The following is a 21,342-nucleotide window of genomic DNA, read 5'->3' as shown; positions in this document are numbered from 1 at the left end:
TTACTACTCATCTGGGATATATAGGGAGTTCACAGATCCCAACTACTCTCGACATTTGACTAATTTCCCTGATCACTGGGAGACCAACCCCAAAGAAACCTTTGGAATTATATGATTGAGAAAAACTTTCATTACCTCCCTTGCTGTTAGTGTGACAGGGTTAAGCTTTAGACCATCCACTAAAGGTGTCAACTAACACCAATACATTCCTGTTTCTTTCTTAGTCACTCAGCAGAATCTATTTGCCAATAATCTCCAGAAAATTCTCCTGCCTCTGCTATTTTTAACTCAACTCTTTTTCCCATGTTTGGGTTGTTTCTGGTATAATAGTCTAATCACTTTCCTGGATTGTGCCAGAGAACTGATGGTCCTTTAGATCACACTTTGGGGCAAACCTTGAAAATTTGATTTCCTTCTGTGGCACCACTGTTAAGATGCCTTTTTCTGCAGCCCCTTTTACTATTTTATCAGCAAAACGATTTTTTTTAATTCAGGAGTTTTGCTGAGCATAATGCTTTGCAGTGCATAAAAGCTGCTTCTCTACTTTCCCAAATATTCTGTAGCAATGCATGGATCTGTTCAGAGTGTTCTATTCTATTACCTTGAATAGTTACCAGTCTTCTTCCCTTCCAGATGATTTTGCTCAATTTTAGATCTTTCATTGATGTAATCAGTTCAGCCTTTTGTGATGATACATTTGATGGCATGGCCTTTTCCTTGGTTACCTGGTTGGTGGTTGTCACTGCATAACTTGTCACCTGTTTGCCATCTTGCATGAAGCTGCTCTTGTCTGCATACAGCTCCCAGTCTGGCACATCCTTCAGGTCTGGTTTTGAGGAATAAATTTCTTCCAGTCTGCAAACAGTCATGCTCAGATGCAGTATCAGTTTGTGTTGGGAACAGAGACTTAACAGCAAACATTTTCAGAATAACATTAACCTGTTTCAGTAACCTGGCATAGGGTACATGTCCCCCATGTTCACAGAACAAATTGACAGTGGGTTGCCTGCAACTGTTGGATGTAGCAATTCTTGGCTGCTGGTTGGATGCAGCAATTCTCAGTTGCTGACTTCTCCACTTCTCCAGTTCCTTTGCCAGCTGGTTTCTAAATGTAGTTGGGCTGTGCCTTAAATCCTCAGTTGGGACCGTCTTGGTGAGCTGGCTATTCCCTATTTCAAGATTCTTCCATGTAAAAGCAAAGAGTCCTTGGCCTTCCTTTTTCACAGGGATGCAGGAGAAGGTACTTTTAAAATTCAATTCAGTAAACCATCCTAAACTATCTGTTATTCTATTTTTGCAAAATTCCAGTGAATCTTTCTTAGGAGAGTTTGGCAAATAGAGAAACAGATGAATCACTCAGCGCTTTTGTAATTCATATTTTAAAGGTTGGAAGAAAGGTCTCATTTCTCTTACTCTCTGGCACTAACAGCCTTTACAGTATCTAGGCTCAGTTTCCACTCTAAGGTATTAGTTAACATAGGATTCTGTTACTTATAGCCTGGTTTAAGGGGGCCTGAAAAACAACTTCTTTTTCTTTGGACTCGGTGTTTCCCTTTTGAGTGGTTAACAGCACAGCCAGAGAGCGCTCACGGCCCGGGGACACCTGGCCAGGGACACCCCGGCTGCTCACAGCGGCTCTCGGGCCTCCCTAAAATAAAACTCGTGGTTGTGCAAACTGCGATAGAGTCATTCCTGCCTACAAAGGTGACATTAGCTTCCTCCAGGGACTCAACTCTGGCTTTTCCCCGGTTTCTCGCAGCAGCAAAATCGGTGCGGCCTAGGGGCGTGAGGCTCCCATCCGTAGATTTCGCACTCCCGGCACGGCACGGGCGGGGCCCGGGGGCGAGGGGCGAGCCGGGCCGTGGCTGCACAGGGCGGTCCCCCCACAGCACAGCAGATGGAAGCGGCACAGCGGCGGCCCCGGGCCCGGGCCGCTCCCCAGCCCCATGTCCCGGCCATGACCAGGGCAATGGAAGGAGTCACCTCGGCCCCTCTCACAGCGGCTCTTCTCCTCCGTCCGTCACGGGGGACGCGGCTGCCCCGCCCGCGGAGCGGTCCCGGGAGCTGCCCCTGCCCTAAAACCTTGGAAAAAAAGTTTCCGCAGATGGAACAAAGGAATTGAGGGCGCTTCCCCCATCCCCTGCCATGGCTCGAGCCCAGCTCTTTTCCCCGCTCCACAAAACCTGTCGGAAGTGGGGACCTCTCCCCGCCTCTCCTCTCCGTGCCCAGGCCAATTCTCAATTCAAAACCCGCGCGTGTTAAACACAAAATAAACTTTCGCATTGTAATTTGCTTTTCTCCACCAATGAACAATCTCAGCCGATGGCAAACACACGCACGCCCTGCCTCCTCCCCAGTCGATCTGAGGCAGATCGCAAAAGCGAGGAAAGAAAAAAATAACTTTGAGAAATTACTCCAATCCCCACCACCACGCCGGGATTGCTAGCAGTTACTGACCTTAAACAGATACAAAACACACACAGAGATATAAACTACATACTACAGAACAAAAAGAGCTATTTTTATATTACCTCCTGCAGGGTCTTGGAGCCATGGTATCTCAACCTCAGGCCACTGCACAGAATTCTCAAGATTGCTGGCAGGAAAGAATTCCTTGCAGGATATTCTCAGCCAGGTCTGCAGGAAGGGTACCAGGCTCTCCCGTCCTATCTGGGTGTGCCAGAATAAATGTTGTCTTTTGCCCAACCTGGAAATGAAACTTCAGATAATTTTAGTACAGAGTTAATATAAAAGGGGATCTTTATTTCAAGGCCTTCAGGGGCAGTTATGGAAAGATTTCCACAAAAGCCCATCCCCCCTGCCCCCATCCAGGGATGAGTACATTTTTATAGGTTTTAGGAAATTAGCAGAATTGATAAAAATCACCCATTAGGAACTGATGATGCAATTCCCCCCCCAGGTCAAGCCCCGTATCTGGAGTCCCCCTTCAGCTGTGCTTTGTCCATGAGAATGGATCTGCAAGAGTTGTTCTGGGCCTTGGCTCCCAGGAAGAGCCAAGATAGCTCAGGGGTCTTGTACCCTCTGGGGCTTGGAGCTCTGGAATTTGTTTTGTGTTTCTGCTTAAGGAAAGGCCATGGAAAAGTACTGGGAAAAGTGGTCACTAATACAATAGACTACAGAGCTACAGATGTATGTGTGAAGAATTCAGAGAACATAGAAAAAAAGGCAAAACCTAAACGGCATCAATAATGTCATAGAGCACAACTTCCAATTTTTTAATTAATTCTGAAGTACTCAGTTGTTAATTTTAGAATATTTCTCTGCTTTTCTTCAGTTGTCAATCTGTCTCAGCAGATGTGTACCACCTAAGTGTATAATTAGAATGAGAAAAGTTACCGTTTTTATTTGACTCGTATGCTTTGTCAGATTTGAGCACTTTCTTAGTAGATAAAATAGTTCAGTAACTCAGAAAATATTCAAAGCAGCAGGCAGCAGTGTGTAATATCTGTGCTGCTCCTGAGATAAGAATACAACAAGATAGTTGTATCACACTGGTGTTGAGCTGTGTTACCTTTTTCATAAGCACTGATTTTCAAAATCAAGGGCTTATCCAAAATCCAGGGCCATTTATACATCTTGAGCTGCTCCTGGTCAGTTATTGTCCTCTAACTACTGCCTAAAAAATACTGTTCTGTCACATTCCTGAAGATGTGTGCAATGCATTTTGGTGCTGGTTGGTTTGTTGGGGTTTGTGTGTATGGGCACTGCAGGCTTGAATCATAACGCCTTTAAAATGGCAATTAGTCCTATGTTGGGGAAGTTCTTAAAGCTCAGAAAAAATGTACTTGGGAAGTGCTTTAGAGTTCTTTAGAGTAGCCACTGGTATGTGCTGAAGCACAGTAAAATGCTGGAGATCCTGTTGATTGTAGTGTCCCTGAACACTATCCAAAATAATTTTTAGAAAGTGTTCTTTTTGTCTCTACTTATTGATGTTGTTTCCATGGGTTTTGGATTCTTTAGAAAATAGTTGGTGTGTGTGTAACAAGGAAGTTGTCAGCTTTTCTGTTAGTAGTTTTATACACTGTCTACACTCTAATCATGAGACACAGCTGTAGATACATCATGTGGCAGCCTGATCAATTGTTTAGTTGTGGAGGTGATAGATTGGGTTTCATTTGTAGAACAAGCAACCTGGCACCATGATAAGTTCACCAAATTGCTATTGAGGTTTGTGTTGCTCTTCCTGTCAGAACTGACTACATGAAATTATTTTGGATAGATGTCTTTGTGTACTTCAGTCAGCTTCTGATCATGTAGAAACAGCCACAGTAATCAAAGGCTTGGCTGTTGTTTAGAGCAGCCTCCTTCCAGAAAGATACCTCTTCCTTTGACACGTAGGGGCATGCTAATGATAAGTGAGTGAAATGAGTACAGAGAGACACTAAAACATTAAAATTCATGCTGAAGCCATAGAGGGAAAAACTTAATTTTCTTACTGAAAAACATGCCCCTTAAAAATACTTTTTTCAAGTAATTTATTTGGTTTAATTTGATTTATTGAGACAGTTTAAGAAATACAAAAGGAGAAATCTGCAATATTTATTCCCTGCTGTGCATGTGGAACTCCTCTAGATATTACCATTTCACAGGTAATTTTTCAGTTCGATTTTTTTGTTTTCTTGGAGAGTTATTTTAAAAAAACCCCACTGATTAGCTACACGTATCTCAAAAGTACACAAGGGAAAGCAAACAAACCTATGCCTCCTTAAAATAAATTGTATAGAATCATTATTAAGTATTTCTTATCCAGGTGAGAGAGATAGTTGAGAAAATACACCAGTTGGGGTTCTTTGTTTTAATTTTGCATTTTAGTATCTGCAATGACAGAAAAAAGTAAAAATGCTTAAAAGTTGGTGAAAGGAGTTGATAAAATGTTTCATTCAGAGGTTGTTCTTCAAAGTAGGTGTGTGTATCATATAATTGCACCTTTGGAGGGCATGGCTCAGAGCACACTGAGATGATGGAAAGGCCATGAGGGACCAAAAGAAGTTGTTCAATCCATTATTTTACCCGAGTTTCTGCTGAAATGAACAGGCTTTGAATAGAGTATTACTAGCATCAGCTCTGTAATAGTCATTGTCATTTGAATAGTGATTGTTGAATAATTTGCAAATGTTTTCATTTATATTACAGTACTTTATTATTGTGCAGATATTTTCTTCCTGTTTTAATACCATCAAAGTTGAAGAGATGCTTTCAGTTTGGCCCCTTATGAACAAAGTATACATCATTTTGTCTGACTCTTTTTTCTGAATCACTTATCAGTTCTACTAGTTGCTCGTGACTGTGCTGAAAGAGGTGTTTGGGAAGAAAACTTGGTTGGTTGCTTAGCAGCAAGTATCACGAGAATTAAAATTTTAAAGCTGCAGTGTCAGTATTTCTGAGTTGTAATAGATTTAAATTAGAAATTCATAATAGCTTTCTTTTCTTTCCTTTAAATGTGTGTTCATATTTGGCTGTCTTTGGGGGGAATGTAACTCATAATAAACAAATGCTGAAATTTCAATGAGAAAATCTGCTGTTCATGATCTGTAAGATGAGGTTTGATTCTATCTTTGAAAATATTTTCTGACTTGTTTCTCAGATTTATAGTTATCAGCAAAATCAAGCATTACTCAAATTATTGATGTTTTTAAATTTTTCTTCTGAGTTTGGTTGTAAGAGGATTTAAAAAAGAAATTTAATTTAACCCACTGTGATAACTCCTTAGTGCATCTATATTAACTTTAAAAAGTATTCAGTCAAAGCAGTAAGAAAACAAAAAAGTGGAAAATTATTCACAAGGGTAGTTGTATTCATTGATAATTAGTGGGGGTTTTTTCCCCACCATAAACTCCCTTAGTGTGCCCACAAAATACTACATTCTAAAGATGTCTGGACAAACAGTACCAAACTATTCCATGTGATTTTTCTGATACTCCAGTCTGTCATCATAATTCTAGATTATATTTTTATTGTGCAAGGGACTATTTGGTTAGAACAGGCTTGGAACTGATAGAGATCCCTAGGTACATAAATAATATAGATCAGAAAGGAAGGAAATTCTCTGTTATTGTCAGTACTCTGCAAGACGATTTTTTTTTGTTGTTTGTTTGTTTGTTTGGGTTTTTTAGTCTAAATGCCACTGAGTTAATTGCATAAATATGTTCCTGCTGACTGGAAGTACTCTTGGAGATGTGGCTATAATTGTGATGGTTGTTTTCACATGTATCAAAGGAATTATGGAATTTGTCACTTAAATTGGGAAACAAGAGAAATATTTATAACCAGGAGTTGTTTTCATTTGGGTGTGGAAAATACAAAGTACCAAACAGCCTTTTATTAAAAAAAAAAAAAATTCTATTTTTGCACATATTTTCTTTCAGACTGTATTTATATAAATTATGAATATTACATGCAGACTATCACTTCTCTGTTTTTGTAGAAAAATTTGATGGTGATTTGGCCAATTAAAAACATTAAGCCATAAAGTCATTGTTAGAAAATAAATTGAATACATATAGTTTTAGCCAAAGATTTAATTTGAATATTTGAAGATTTGAAGATTTAAGGACACTGCATGATGTATGTGCTCTGTCCAGTTACTACAAACAAAGATAGGCTTTAAACTCAATAACAAGGATACATTATTTCAGATGTTGAGGTTTTTACATTGTAGTTTTGCATTTTGCTCTTTATTAAATCTTTTTTCAAATAAAGCTAAAAAGACAATGTTTGGGCACATGATATTTGAGAAATGAGTGTAGTATTAATGTAATTTTTAATTTGATATTTAAGAACTGAAATATAATTTTTTACATGTATCAAGCTTTTGCTGTTTGAATATTTTCTCATCTATTATTTATTATGATGCTAGAATATAATTTGACTTTCTTCTCAAGTCACAGTTCATTCAACTGTATTGAAAACATTGTAAAGAAAGACTTGTAACAAATTACCTTAAGAAGATGAAGTAGCAGAAATGTAGATATTTATCTACACATAGTAATAAAAATGCATCTTGCCTGAAATGTTTGTAATAAAATGATACAATGTGTGATAAAAGCTCATCTTCAGAACCACAAAGGAGCTTGAGATTGCAATGGCCAGCACGAGAGCTCCAGTAACACAGAGAAATGGCCCAGCACAGGCTCCTCTGGGGCTGTCACAGGGAGCCACCAGCCCCGTGCTCTGGGGGTGACACCCTTCACCATGAGCCTGGGGCTGCCTGGGCCATCTCCCGGACACAGGGACTGTGGGTTGCCAGGAAAAAGTATTCTGTGACTGCAGACGACTTGGATAGTGTGGGGAGGCATCAAAGACATTGTAGGGGTCAGGGGAGAGAATGGAGGTTTCAAGATGAAAAATTTAGCAAAAGCCAAAAACATTCTTGTGATATTGTCCTTAGAGAGATGACAACTGGGAAAGAAGAATAGAGCTCTTGAAACTTGGATGAACATAATCATGATGTTCTTTGTCCAGTGCCAAAGCAGCACAGTCTCAATAATTAGAAAAAAATTAGTCTTACCACATGCATTGTAAAGTGTTCCTTCATTGCTTCAATTGTTCCTTCAGTATTTTGTAAGCTGTGGCTGCAGTGTGCTGATAACCTGTTTTTTTAACCTTCTTTTATAATCACTTTTATATATCCTTTTTTTTTATTACTTTTGTCAAGGTACAAGGTTATACATGAGACCTAATTAAAATCCATTCCAGGTTAAGCTATTAATACATCTATGTTGGCAAGTACTTGGGTTGTAAATATACTGCTATTAGTGCTATGTGAGAGAAAAATCACTTGGAATGAAAATAGAGCACTGTAAAAATAATACCTGAGTATTTAGGGGGATACTCTTTGAATAAACAACATGAAAGAGCAGCAGTTTTTTAAGTCTAACTTAAACCTAACTAATTAAGATTGGAATTTCCATTCAAATGCAAGGAAACTGTGCTTTTATTTCATATGACATAAAGGACTTAGACTATCACAGAATCCTTTAGGATGGAAAAAAACCTTCAGGATCATTGGGTCCAACCTTTGACCAGTCCCCACCTTGTCAAATAGACCAGAGCACTGAGTGCCACGTCCAGTTGTTTTTTGAACACCTCCATGCATGGTGACTCCCCTGCCTCCCTGGACAGTCACATCCAGTGCTTCACAACCCTTTCTGTGAAGAAATTCTTCCTGATGTCCAACCTAAAGCTTCCCTGGCACAGCTTGAGGCCATTTCCTCTTGCCCTATTGCCTGGGAGAAAAGACTGAGCCCCACCTGGTTACAGCCTCCTTTCAGGCAGTTGTAGAGAGTGATAAGGTGTCCCCTGAGCCTCCTTCTCTCCAGGCTGACAAAACAGAAATATAATATGAAAATATGAAAAGGTATGGTTCTTCTTTATTAAAAAATAATGTTGGTTGACTCAAAACCTTACCTTTCAGGGTTTTTTTTTTTTAGGTGAGAGTATTTAGCATTTTCCTAAGGAAATTCGGCTTTTGAGCAGCTGTCTCTGCGTGTGTGAACATTTTTGTTTGCATAAATTGGAGTGCAGTCTGATAGAATGTTACTGTTTTGCCTGCTTATGGTAATTATATATTACTATATAAAGGTTTTGCAGGTTAATAATCTTAGTTTCACTTTGAGACAATTTTAGGGGGTTTGGTTGTTTTTAGGCCAATATGCACCTGTCTCAGAGATCCTTTGACATTTTTATGGTTTTTCTTATCAAATTTTATCACTCTTCTAGACCTGTTTTCTCTGAAATATTCCCATAGGCAACAGAAACCCAGCATTTAATGTAGGGAAATAGTCAAGAAATAAAAGTTTCTCAGAGCTTTGAACTAGATTCGTCAGTGGAAGGGAGGTGCTTCTGAGTGTCAGAGAGGAACCAGGAGACACAGCACTCAAGGAAGCAGCAGGGAAATACCTGTAAATGATCCCAAAGGAATTAGGGATGGCCTCTCACAAATGCTGAAGAGGCCATTCTATGATTGTGTGAGTGGAATATTAGGTGCTGTGATCTTCTGCATTTACTACCTAAAACCAAAAGGATATGAAAACTTAAAATGAATAAGTTTTGACTTACATGCACACTGGTGATGCTTTTAATTTTCTTTTGTGGCTTATATTATTTTGTTAAATGTCTGTTTTGTTTTCCAGAAGATACTTTTGCTAGGTAAACTTGTTGGTTCTGATAGTAAATCCTTATTGAAAGAGGCTGAAACGGTTTGTGTCAAATTTTATGCATACTGGAACACTGCACAGTTGTTCCTAGTGTAGACAGGCTGTTCTTGCAATAGAAGACAGGTTTCTAGTGGAAATGGTAGCTCACCCTGTTCTGTTTTATTATCTTTAAATATTGCTGAGAAAATATGTTCCAGCTCTAAGCTTATTATATGGGAATTGTCCTTTTTTTTGGTAGGTAAAGTAACTGAGAAAGGGAAAGAGAATTTTGTTTGTGATTACAGAGATAGTGTAATTATATGCCTTATTATAATCTATTTACATGGAAATGTGAATGACTGGGAACATCTACTGACTTGTAAACAAAATCATTGTAGTTGAATATTTTGCAGAATTGATGAAAACCTAATTTTAATTTTTTTTTCTTTTTTTTAAAGGAACTTCATGTTGGTGTTGCTTATGACAGAATATAGTAAGCAAGGCAAATTAGCTCCAGCCTTGTGTAAACTTCTAATTGGCCAACATGATGCAGTTGAGCACAAATTCCAGGTGGCTTTGGAAATGAAAGAGAACTGAGCGCTCTGGCTGGAAGCTGAACGTGATGACGGCCTGGTCTATGGTAGGGAAGCTAAAAATGGAGAAGAGGCACTCCAGAGAAGACAGAAATGTGGAACAAGATGCGGGGGAATGCAGTGCTGAGTCTGAGGAATGGACGAGCTCAGAAAGTGAGCCTGAGCAACCATACTTCAGAGGCAGTGCTCAGTGGAGAGAGAAGGAGGTTTCCACCAAACCCCATCGGCCGCTCTGCCGGTCACCATGTCTGGATCGCCCAAGTTTTTCACAGAGCAGTATCACACAAGACTTGAAGCTAGATGAATGCAAAACAAATCTGGACAAGGAATACCAAGCTAAAATGGATTTTGCTTTAAAGCTTGGGTATGCAGGAGATCAGATCCAGGCTGTACTGAATAAGTTGGGAGCAGATGCGCTCATCAATGATGTTCTAGCAGAGCTTGTGAGACTTGGCAACAAAAGTGAATCAGAGGGACAAAGCACTGCCAGCAGTACCACTGGTACTCTGGTGCCAAGAGGCCCTTGCCCAAAAGAAATAGCAAGCCCTGAATTGTCACTGGAAGATGAAGTGGTGGATAACAGTGATAACTTGAGGCCAATTGTCATTGATGGAAGCAATGTCGCTATGAGGTGGGTCTCCCAGACACAATATTTGAAAATAATAAATGACTAAAATATTTGAGAAAAAACCAATATTGATGGCAAAGTAATTTTAAGTCATGTAGACTGTTATACTGATAATACATCTATTTTATGAACTCCTGAGTGTAGGCTTTTAATTATGCTGTTACTCTTTTATATGGAATCCATATTCCAGTTCCCCTGCTCTTGTTTTAGATCCAAGTTCTGACCTCAAATCTTTTGTTCAAGCAATGCATTTGTAATGTGCTTTTGTGTGGATTGGTTTAGTATTTTGACGTCCTTGAACAATACTGAAAATTGGTTTTGGACATTAAAGGAAAGTAACCAAGTAGAGTAGGAAAACTTGGTTCTTTCTAAAGTGACATGTACTGTATGGTAATGAAATGCAGTCAATTCTTGCTATTTGAGCTCTTGATGATTGAGCCTGCTCCATATTCAGACCAATTTAGCTGTATCAGAACAGGGATAAATGCATGAGCTAAACCTGCTGACCTGCATGGCTATGCTGCTTGCCCTGCCTCAAGTACTGAGTGTAGTTTGGGGCATCCAAAGGAGGGCCACGAGAATGGGGGAGGGTCTGGAGGGGAAGCACTTATGAGGCTTTATGAGACACTGATGAGCCACTCCTTATGAGGAGTGGCTGAGGTCATTTGGTTTGTTCAGCCTGGAGAAGAGGAGATGGAGGTCAGACCTCATTGTGCTCTTCAACATTTTCACAAGAGGAAGCAGAGGGGCAGGCACCAATCTTTTCACTCTCTGACCAGTGACAGGACTCAAGAAAATGACACAAAGCTGAGTCAGGGGAGGTTTAGGTTAGATCTCAGGGAAAGATTTTTCACCCAGAGTGTGGTTGAGCACTGCAACAGGCTCCCAGGGCAGTGGTAACAGCATCCAGCCTGTCCAAGTTCAAGAAATGTTTGCACAACACTCTCAGGCACATGGTGGGATTCTTGGGGTGTCCTGCATGGGGCCAGGAGTTGGATTCTGTTGGTCCTTGTGGGTCCCTTCTGACTCAGGATATTCTACATACACTTGGCTGCTTAGGTCAACACTAACCCAAGAGACACCTGTCCCATGCCACTTCTGAACATGTTTGTAAAGTACAGAGTTCAGCTAGCCAGTGATTTGTTTATCATTGGGTAAGTATGATTTTTTAATGAGGGACTTATTTAAAATTTGTTTAGTGATCAGTGATACCAAGATTTCTTCAGGTAGTGTTCATACAATAAACTTCTTTTAGTATCAGTCTTCTGCTCTAGAACAACTTGTGATATGAATTATTATTTTTTCAGTGTATTAAGAAAATGAAGGTTTTTTTAGTTGTATTGAGTATGGGATAGTGTTTTATGGTGCTACTTAAGGTGAGCTCAGTTTGTCAGGGAAAGTGATATTTTTCATTATGTCAGCTATTAAAATGAAAAAAACTGAAAAACTTCATGTTTACTTGCTTTTGTTCTGGGGATAGGAAAATTTCACCATTTATAGACTTTTTAGATAGCAGAATTTCTGTAATCTGATGGCTGAATATCTCTGTACAGTTGTCTTTTTCCAATTATATAAGGAGGCCTAATAAAATTTACAGACTTTGTTTTCCTTATATACTTTGACCATGGCAGCTTTAGAAGAAAAATACAACCAAACCACCACAACAAAAACCAAAACCAAATGTAACTTTTGTCCTTGCTGTTTCTAAAACTTGCATGTTCTTCAGCCATGGGAACAAGGAAGGATTTTCCTGCCGGGGAATTCAACTAGCTGTTGATTGGTTTCTGGAAAAAGGACATAAGGATATCACTGTGTTTGTACCTGCATGGAGAAAAGAACAGTCTCGACCTGATGCACCAATTACAGGTAACATCAAGATTTTCTTCAACCCCTTGGTTAAAAAAAAAAAAAAGTATTGTCGTGTTTCTGATGGGTCGCAGTACTGGGCTGTGGATGTGGTGATGTTGCACTCAACTGTTTGTTTGCAAACACAAATGTTTCACTGGTAAGGAAACAAGCATTTAAATATCTGCATGTGTAAACAATGATGTGGGTTTTGTAACATTATTGGATGGTTTGAACACTTTTGAGAAGCAGTAGTTGAAATTTCCCCATTTGCAAACATTGAGCATACAGGAACTGAGTTATATTTGCTGGGTGAGCATAAAATAAGTAGTAGCAGGCCAGGGACTCAGTAGGGTTATCTTGAACACTGAATAGGCAGCATGTGTTTTGACACACAGAAATTCCTTGCATTTTACTCTAGGCTAACAAGGCTATTGTAATACAGTAACATCTGAGTTCCTGATGTATTCACAAAGACTGAGTAAGGGTACATGGCTACAGAGTGGTTATGAAGTTCAAATATTGAATATTTACTCAGTGCTTTGAAACCTCAGAAATAAAATCCACATCTAGGTGTTTTTTAATCATAATGAGGACTGCACATGAATATAATTGCAAGATACTTTGTCAGACAAAAAAGGCAAGAATTTTCATAATAAAACGTTGATTTTTTTCTTTTAAAACGTTTTAAAAAGCTGCTCAACTAAAATTCTTTTACAGATCAAGAAATCTTACGTAAATTGGAGAAAGAGAAAATTCTTGTATTCACCCCGTCTCGGAGAGTTCAGGGAAGAAGAGTAGTTTGCTATGATGATCGATTCATTGTGAAACTTGCTTTCGACTCAGATGGCATCATTGTGTCAAATGATAACTATCGTGATCTTCAAAATGAAAAACCAGAATGGAAGAAGTTCATAGAGGAGCGGCTGCTAATGTATTCTTTTGTGAATGACAAGTACGGGTTTTGTCTTCAAAAGTAAATGAATTTGCTCATTCAGCATTCTCAGGAAAAAAACTGATCACATTTCATTTATTCTCCCTTAGATTTATGCCTCCAGATGATCCTTTAGGACGCCATGGTCCAAGCCTTGAAAATTTCTTAAGAAAAAGGCCAGTTATTCCTGAACATAAGAAACAACCGTGTCCTTATGGTAAGTGCCCAAGTCAGATCCATTTGTTGCATTTAAAGGTAGGTGAAGCAAGCAATTAATTAACATCTTGTCATTACCAGGACAAAAAAATGTACCACTTTGCATGTTGCCATCCAAGCACAATGTCCACTTTTATACCCTTCATACACATATTTATAAAAACAGTGTAGCAGAAAATTAAGGATTACCAGATACACCTTGTGGGTAATACAGCTTTTGCTATTTTATTCTGGTTTGTATTCGAGGGAGGAGATTCGTAATTAATAAAACTGTGTTAAAGCTGATTTGTTTTATATAGCACTGTGTGTATGTTGCCATTATTGAAATCACCAGTAGGAAGAAAAATGGTATGTCTTGCCTTTGATGCAGATAGACATGGGTACAGGCAGCAGAGTCTGTGACTGCCTGTATATATCAAATACATCATTATTCCTTAGGGGTTTAATATAGAAATACTACTACTGAAAAATGGTGAAAGACGTAAAGAAAAAAGACAGCAACTGGTGGTATTAATGAGTTTTTGATTTATTTAACCTGAAAACCCTTTTCTTCCAGGTAAAAAGTGCACCTATGGGCACAAATGTAAATATTACCACCCAGAACGTGCAAACCAGCCTCAAAGGTCAGTAGCGGATGAACTTCGAATAAGTGCCAAATTATCTGCTGTGAAAACTATGAGTGAGGGAGCCTTGGCCAAATGTGGCACAGGGCCATCCAGCTCCAAAGGAGAAATCAGTTCTGAAGTGAAACGCATTGCCCCAAAACGTCAGTCAGATCCAAGCATTAGGTCAGTAGCTGTGGAGCCTGAGGAAAAGTTATCAGCAGCCCGGAAGTCCGAGGCCAGCTCAGTCCCGTCTCTGGTTTCTGCATTAAGTGTACCAACGCTCCCTCCACCAAAAAGCCATGCAGCTGGTGCATTAAATACTCGTTCTGCAAGCAGCCCGGTGCCAGGTTCCTCACAGTTCGTACATCAGAAATCCTCACTGGAACATATGTCCAGTGTGCAATATCCTCCTATACTAGTCACCAATAGCCATGGCACCTCAGTTAGCTATCTTGACCAGTATCCCAAATACGAGTCACTGGGGGACCATGGCTATTACTCCTTACTCAGTGATTTCTCCAACTTAAGCATAAATAGTATCCGTAACTCAGATTATTACGGGGCTGATATGGACCAGGGGATGTATTCTAGAAACTCAAGCCCCTGTCCTGACAATTGCTTAAGCCATACAAGTAATGATTCTTATTCCTCTTACAATGACTTGTATCTGGGTGTAGCAGATGCCAGTCCAGAAGACAATGTGAAGAGCCACAGACTGCCATCGAAAAATCGTCTTCAGCCTTTCCCTCATGGTTACCATGAAGCCTTAAGTAGAGGTCAGAGTTATGGAACTGAAGAGCCTAAGCAATCCCTTCGCAAACAGTCAGTTTCCCACTTAGGCCTACATGCCCAGCATCCAGTTGTTGGAGCACGGTCCAGTTGTCCAGGAGAATACCCTGTGCCTCAAAATGTTCATCCATCAACTGCACAACCAAGCCGTGCCTTGGTGATGACAAGAATGGACAGCATTTCTGACTCACGGCTTTATGAAAGTAACCCCACAAGGCAGAGACGACCACCTCTCTGTCGAGAGCAGCACGCCAGCTGGGATCCATTACCCTGTGCATCAGACTCTTACACTTACCACTCGTACCCACTGAGTAACAACCTCATGCAGCCATGTTATGAACCTGTCATGGTAAGAAGCATGCCTGAGAAGATGGAGCAACTCTGGAGAAATCCCTGGATTGGGATATGTGGTGAGCCACGGGAACCTCATATCATCCCAGAACATCAGTATCAAACATACAAGAACCTCTGCAATATTTTCCCTCCAAATGTTGTCCTTTCTGTGATGGAAAAGAATCCCCACATGACAGATGCACAGCAGCTGGCAGCTATGATTGTTGCCAAATTAAGAACAGGGCGTTAGAGCAGTACAGCCTCTTTTGGATAAATGAACCTGTACAGCACATAGGACCCAGAGGAAAACTTACATGAAGGAAGAGGCCAATCTATTGTAAATATTTTCTACTAAGATAGTTTAAAATTCTGTACACAGTAGCAATCATATATATGCTGAGGCACTATATAAAAGTTGATTGTATTGCAAATTTTAAGATTTTAAATATAGGGATTTTTAATAGTATTTTATAGGAAATGCATACCTTGCTGCATGGATAGCTCACTAAGAACTATAATGTCACAATCAGTGTCTCAAAGCTGTTACTACAAAATTAGTGTTAGCAATTATAATGCATGTATTAGTGTACACTTACAATTTGCTTATAAATACCTAATCGGCCTCTAAAAGTATGCTCTATACACACCCAGATGACTTCTAGGGTTTCAGCTTTGTCATTTGACACTGCCTAGTGGCATCTTAAGTACTGAAGAAAAAGTAAATTTGATAAAAATTTAAATTGTTTATAAAAGGAGAAACTGATTTCAGTTTTTCAATGTCAACATTATTGTTGGTACTTAAATTTCAGAACTGTCCCTCAAGAGTTTGAGTAACTATTACATTGTTCAATATGTTGGTTCAATCCAACAGAAGCCAAATTAAATTAGGACCAAAACATTAAGGAATGTAAAGGCATGAGTGCCATTCAGTAAACTGAAACTTTTACTGTAGCTTCTCTCCAGAATCTCCTCTCAAACGTGCAGTGAGCAGCTGCTGGCCCAAATGACTAGACAAGCTGAAAATAAATTGTCAGTATTATGTAAACTGGATTACTCAACTTGAAGCAGCAAAAACTAGATGTTAACATGAAAGTTCAACACTAACTGCAGTCCTTCCTCTGGGAGCAAGGATGGTGTTTGAGTGAGCCTGACATTCAAGGTGGCTGTACAAGATCAAAAAGGGTGGAAGGGGAAGGCTGGTTCTTGAAAAGAGATGCTCCACTTTGGGTTTGTGGCAAAGCTGTCCTGGTTTTTGCTCTTCAGATCCACGCAAAGGTGTGCATTTGCCTCATGAAGGCTTTTAGAGTTCCTGTTTCAACAGGTGAGATAATTTTGTGTGGCATTGTTTGCGCAACTGGTACCTTGCTCAGGGTGGGAACCTTTGTAGCTAAATGTCTCCAAAAGAGGCGTTTATTGGTTTTTTTAAGCTGCACTGACTGTACGCCCTTTTTTGAATCCACTGTATATTTCAACATTTTGAACCATGACTAACTCGACATGTCTCGAGCTAGGACTTGTTGACTTCTACTGTAGTTTTTTTCATGAAAGTTGAGAAGGCCTGGTTTATGGCCTTTTGTTTCTTCATGAGAAGGTGTGACACTGCCTAAATGTTTCTTACTGTGAAACACACAGAACGTGAGGCTGCAGTCAGGGTTGTTTCTGGTGTTTTGATAATGGCTTGCATGCTGCTTTCTAGTTATCTGTTTGTCTGAGAAACAAAGTTTATCATTTCCTCCACTTGTGTTACTGTAGTGGTTGGTTTGATTCAAAATATGTTGTGGGCTCTTTATCATGTGCAAAATAGGTTCCTGTCATATTAAAAAACCCACCAAGTGAACCAACAAGAAACCACAATTATGGGTGCAACTACAGTTAATTTACTGACATTTGATAACTGTATCATTTCACACAGGATAAATTTTCTTGTGTTGGTACAGGTGACGTATATAATGACTGTGTCATTATGTATTTGAAATTAAGTAACTTGAAGGTGATTCTGTATTTACACTTGGTGTTTAAAAATAACTTAAGTTTTAATTAATTTGTTATTCACTCTGTTAGTGGGGAAAATAATTAAATCACTTATAATAGCTAGGGGAAAACAGATTTAACTCTTGACCAGTTTTCGAAAACATTTCATATTTTTAATTTGCAATTAATTCTTATTCTCTTCTCTTGCATGGTATAAGCAGCTGAGAGCAATGCCTCAAATAACCAGAAATGACCTTTTGTTTGTTGATACAAATTGTATCTCTTTTTCTTGATTGTATAAAAACTGTGTATAAAAAAAATAATCTCTAGATTAACTTCAGTATTACATTTTCACCACAATGTTTGTGACACCATGTGTCACAGGGAAGTAGCCCATGAGTAATTATGGATTTTTTTTATTTAAAATGGGCACTTGTAGTTTATAGACAAACAGGGACAACTTTTCAGAACCAGGTTATTATGTGCACAAATACTGTGTGTACACCTCAAAGCATTACATAGGTATCTTCAGTCTATTTATTAAGCAGATACATTCTTGCACTAAACTTTATGTAAAAATGTTGCTGTTAACTCATCTGCATGTGTTTAAAATGTAACAGTAATTGCTATAGACCCTATTTTATTCTAACCAATTAATTTATAAATTATTTAGGTATGAGATGAAGTTTATTGTGCACTCATGTTTTCCATCTTGCATGGAATTAAATATTTGTACGCAGAAAAATGTTTGTTCCATTTTTCTCCATTTGTAAAGATAAGCTATTTTAAGAGAGGGTTAGTCGGTGATTTTGATGTTTTCTAATGTGGAAAACTCAACAGAGATTTCTGTATGAAGTGCTGGGTGGCTTATGGAGATATCCATTTTTGTTGGATTTGTCTAGTCATTTTAATTTTCACTAACCTTTGTTTTACTCATGGAAGAATTCCTTTTTAAACAATGGGAATGCTGTGAGAATACAAACCCAGCATACTATTTCCCTAAGGCACTTCAAAGGCAAATTGTCCTATTCTGAGAAGCTATTGGCATCTCTCCTGCATAGTTACAGAATTGGCAGTGTGGCCTTGTGGAAATAATCTGCAAATTTTGTGCTTGTTTAGTCCTCCTTAGAGGTAATGAAACTTTTCTATGTGATGTAGTCCTTCCTGATCAACTACTTTAAGTGATAATTTGGTCATCCACACCTGTTTTCAGATATGTTTACAAGACAGTTCAAAACACTGACACATTCATTAATCTTTAGCGCATAAGCTTGGATTTCTTCTTACATGGAAGAGTTGATCTTATTAACACCTGATCATAACTGTCTATATTGTAAATATGAGACTTTGTATAAATGCTCTTTTTTAGAGCATGGTATTTAAATGTTTTTAAAACTGTAGAAGAACAGTTCTAGAAACTATATTTTAATAAAATCCATGAAAAAACAATTCTAGATGAGGGGGGAAAAAATTGTGAAGGTAAAATCATGGACTACTGCAGTCAATAAGAGTTGAGCAGTAGATTTTAGTGCTTTACTGGGGCCAGAGCATTCTCTGGGAGTTCTGATTTACTTATCTTTCATCTTCAGCTATATTACTTTCACATAATTTGTCACTTAAAACTGTGTAACTTTAAATTCATAAATCAAAAACCAAATGCTTTATGGGATGTCAGTCTAAATTATTTCATGTTTTTTGTAAGAATTACATGTCAGTAATATAGTAAATTGTACATGGTTTCACTGCTGTTAGTCCTGTTGTTGTCATATTGAGCTGCAGTAGTTGGCTTTATTCATTTGTAGAATTAAACATTACTGTTTAATTGTTGTAAAATTTTATAAATCTCTTTGGGTTTCTTTGGTTGACCCAAATATAATGTAAGTCTTAATGACAAAATGAGTGAAAATGGATGTTAAACCAGTATGTGGTATTCTTAAATCTCTGTAGTGGTGAGTGGGCACTGCTCGAGTTGCTGCAGCATGTAATTTATTTACTAGCATGAGTTTGTTTAGCTTTTGTAAAAATGCTTAAAAATAGGTGTGGAATATGGTTGCTTAGAACAAGTAGAAGGAACTTCATTGAAAGAAACCAAACAAAACCAAAACCATCTAAGTAGGTGAGTTTCCCCCTACATACTTCTAATGCCAGTTTGTTTCAAATTATGCATTTTGTCATTTTGTTCAAATAATAAAGTTAAAAATCCTTGGTGACATGTATGCAGACTTGATCTATATCAGCTTGCAAACAGGAACATTCAATTATTGTAATTTTTAAAACTCCACTAAGGGGAAGGAACATGCATCATTTCTGTGAAACTTTGTTACAAAGGTGAAATATTACTTGATCTTGACTTGCCAAAAGTTTACCTGAAGCATTAGTACTCCAGGCCTTGTAACAGTCAGACCTTTAGATCTGTCACAGTTACCTCCATGTGAGCATTCAGCTTTCACACTCCTCTGATGTACCTGCTGCTTGTTGGTGTGACAGAGCCCTCATTAAGTGTTATTTCCTGCAATATTTCAACTGGAAAAATATAATTGCACCATCACATAAATTATTCTTATGCCAGTGTTTGGTTAGCCTTTGAAGAGTCATTATACAATACTGCTGATTTTGGTCTGTATTTAAAGTTTGTAAATGTATTAAAAGAATTGCAAGAATCTAAAAGAAGTGTAGGCTATCACCTGTTCCCCTCCTGCGCTATGTAAATGTTTTGCACAATTATTTAATAATATGAAATATGTTATAGTTTATATATATATAAATTTTTGCTTATTTAATAAAACTGAGAGCCATTGGATTATTTGTTTCTAGCTTTTTATTTTTCAACCCTCTTTAGACAAGTCCCCCAAAAAGCCTTTTGCCCAAAACAACTGTTGCAGTCTATCCAAGTTATTTCTTGGTGGTTTTTTTAGCTGATTGACTGAAAAAATCCCAGATTCTCTTGGTGGGATAATGACAGAGACACAGGGCAGTAACTCCAGCTGATCAAGGGTACTGTAGTAGGAGTAGCAGTAACAGCACATGATTTTACCAAATTCACTTCTTCCAAGGAGGAAAAAAAGTTACAGATGGTACAGTATGTGCCAGCACCACACATCCCTATTTGAACTGTTATGCTTGTTTGCAATACAAAATAGAGCATTTTAATTAATTTAAGTAATTTCATATTCAGCTAAATGCAGTAATAGAGGAGCAAATCCCTTTCAATCAGAGTTTCATAAATAAGCCTAATTAACTACTGGGTAAAAGAAGTATTTCTAAAAATACTTGAAAGGGGAAGGGCTCTTATGAAAAATCCCTCATAACAGAAAGTTAATTTCCTTTTGCATTGGCACTGTTTGCTTTTACGGAAGGAAATATGCAAAGTATGTTCCATTTCTGGACGTGTGGAAACAAGCAACTGCAGTAGAGCAGGATAACAAAAACCTAGAGGAGGAGGAATAAAGAAATAATATTTCCATTCTGGACATCTACCTAAGCCTTTACTTGAGAGCCAGGCCAAAGCATCCACGAAGCTGCTGTTCTAAACATGCATTTCAACTCTATGCAATGTGCTGCTAAAGTTGTATGTTCCTTTTGATATCCCTTCCTGCTCACGTGTTATTCCTTCTCTTTAGTTTGTAAAACCTGAAAATTACTAGATGGACTCAGACAAAGCCTCTGTTTTACCCTCTAGCAGATGCACTTTAACAAATTCTTACTGAACAGTCCTGCAATAAATACACACTCAAACTCCTGGGGCTTTTGCCAGGTAACTGCAGAAGCCTCTTAAGTTCCAAGAACCTGCAATACAGGTAAAGAAAACTGAATTTAGGAAGGACTATCTGGAAGCCATTTTTCTCAACAACTTTCCATCAAGGTACTTGTTCAGTCCATTGCTACAGTAATCACAGGAGCTCTCAGCAAACAACACAGTATTGGCTATGAATATCAGCAAAATCATAAGCAGAAGTAACATGAAGCAAAACACTTCAATCAAAAAGAGACAGTAGTGACTTCAAGGACTATCACTTGAAAAAACATCGTGACAAAAACATTTCAAAGGTATTTATGTATCACAGTGCATTCAGCCATGCTCGAGCTAAGATTGATCCCTGAAACTTCATTTGAAATCGTAGGTGAAAACTGTAGCACAATCCCACCCTGGCACAATCACTCTTCCAAGACAATATCAGCATCACTGAAATAAGAAGGGCTCAATAGTCTTGCTAATGAGGGCCAGAGGACACTTTTCAGAGTGAAAATTGAGAAAGAGCATCCAGGAGCAAGG

The 21,342-nt window shown here is 38.5% G+C and overlaps 1 protein-coding gene across 1 annotated transcript in view; it reads left to right on the top strand.

Moving 5' to 3' along the window:
- ZC3H12B (zinc finger CCCH-type containing 12B) overlaps window positions 1–19,869 on the top strand; it is a 30,324-nt gene extending 10,455 nt beyond the window's left edge. The window contains exons 2-6 of the mRNA XM_014887629.2: window positions 9,614–10,379; window positions 12,103–12,242; window positions 12,942–13,176; window positions 13,266–13,372; window positions 13,928–19,869. Of these exons, the coding sequence (XP_014743115.1) occupies window positions 9,778–10,379; window positions 12,103–12,242; window positions 12,942–13,176; window positions 13,266–13,372; window positions 13,928–15,348 (2,505 nt within the window). The 5' untranslated portion in view covers window positions 9,614–9,777 and the 3' untranslated portion in view covers window positions 15,349–19,869. The remainder of the gene's footprint in view (window positions 1–9,613; window positions 10,380–12,102; window positions 12,243–12,941; window positions 13,177–13,265; window positions 13,373–13,927) is intronic.
- The last annotated feature ends 1,473 nt before the right edge of the window (window positions 19,870–21,342 follow it).

Source organism: Sturnus vulgaris, chromosome 14, assembly GCF_052056855.1.
Source record: "Sturnus vulgaris isolate bStuVul1 chromosome 14, bStuVul1.hap1, whole genome shotgun sequence".
Lineage (NCBI taxonomy): Eukaryota > Metazoa > Chordata > Aves > Passeriformes > Sturnidae > Sturnus > Sturnus vulgaris.
This window is presented reverse-complemented; position numbering and strand designations above follow the sequence as displayed.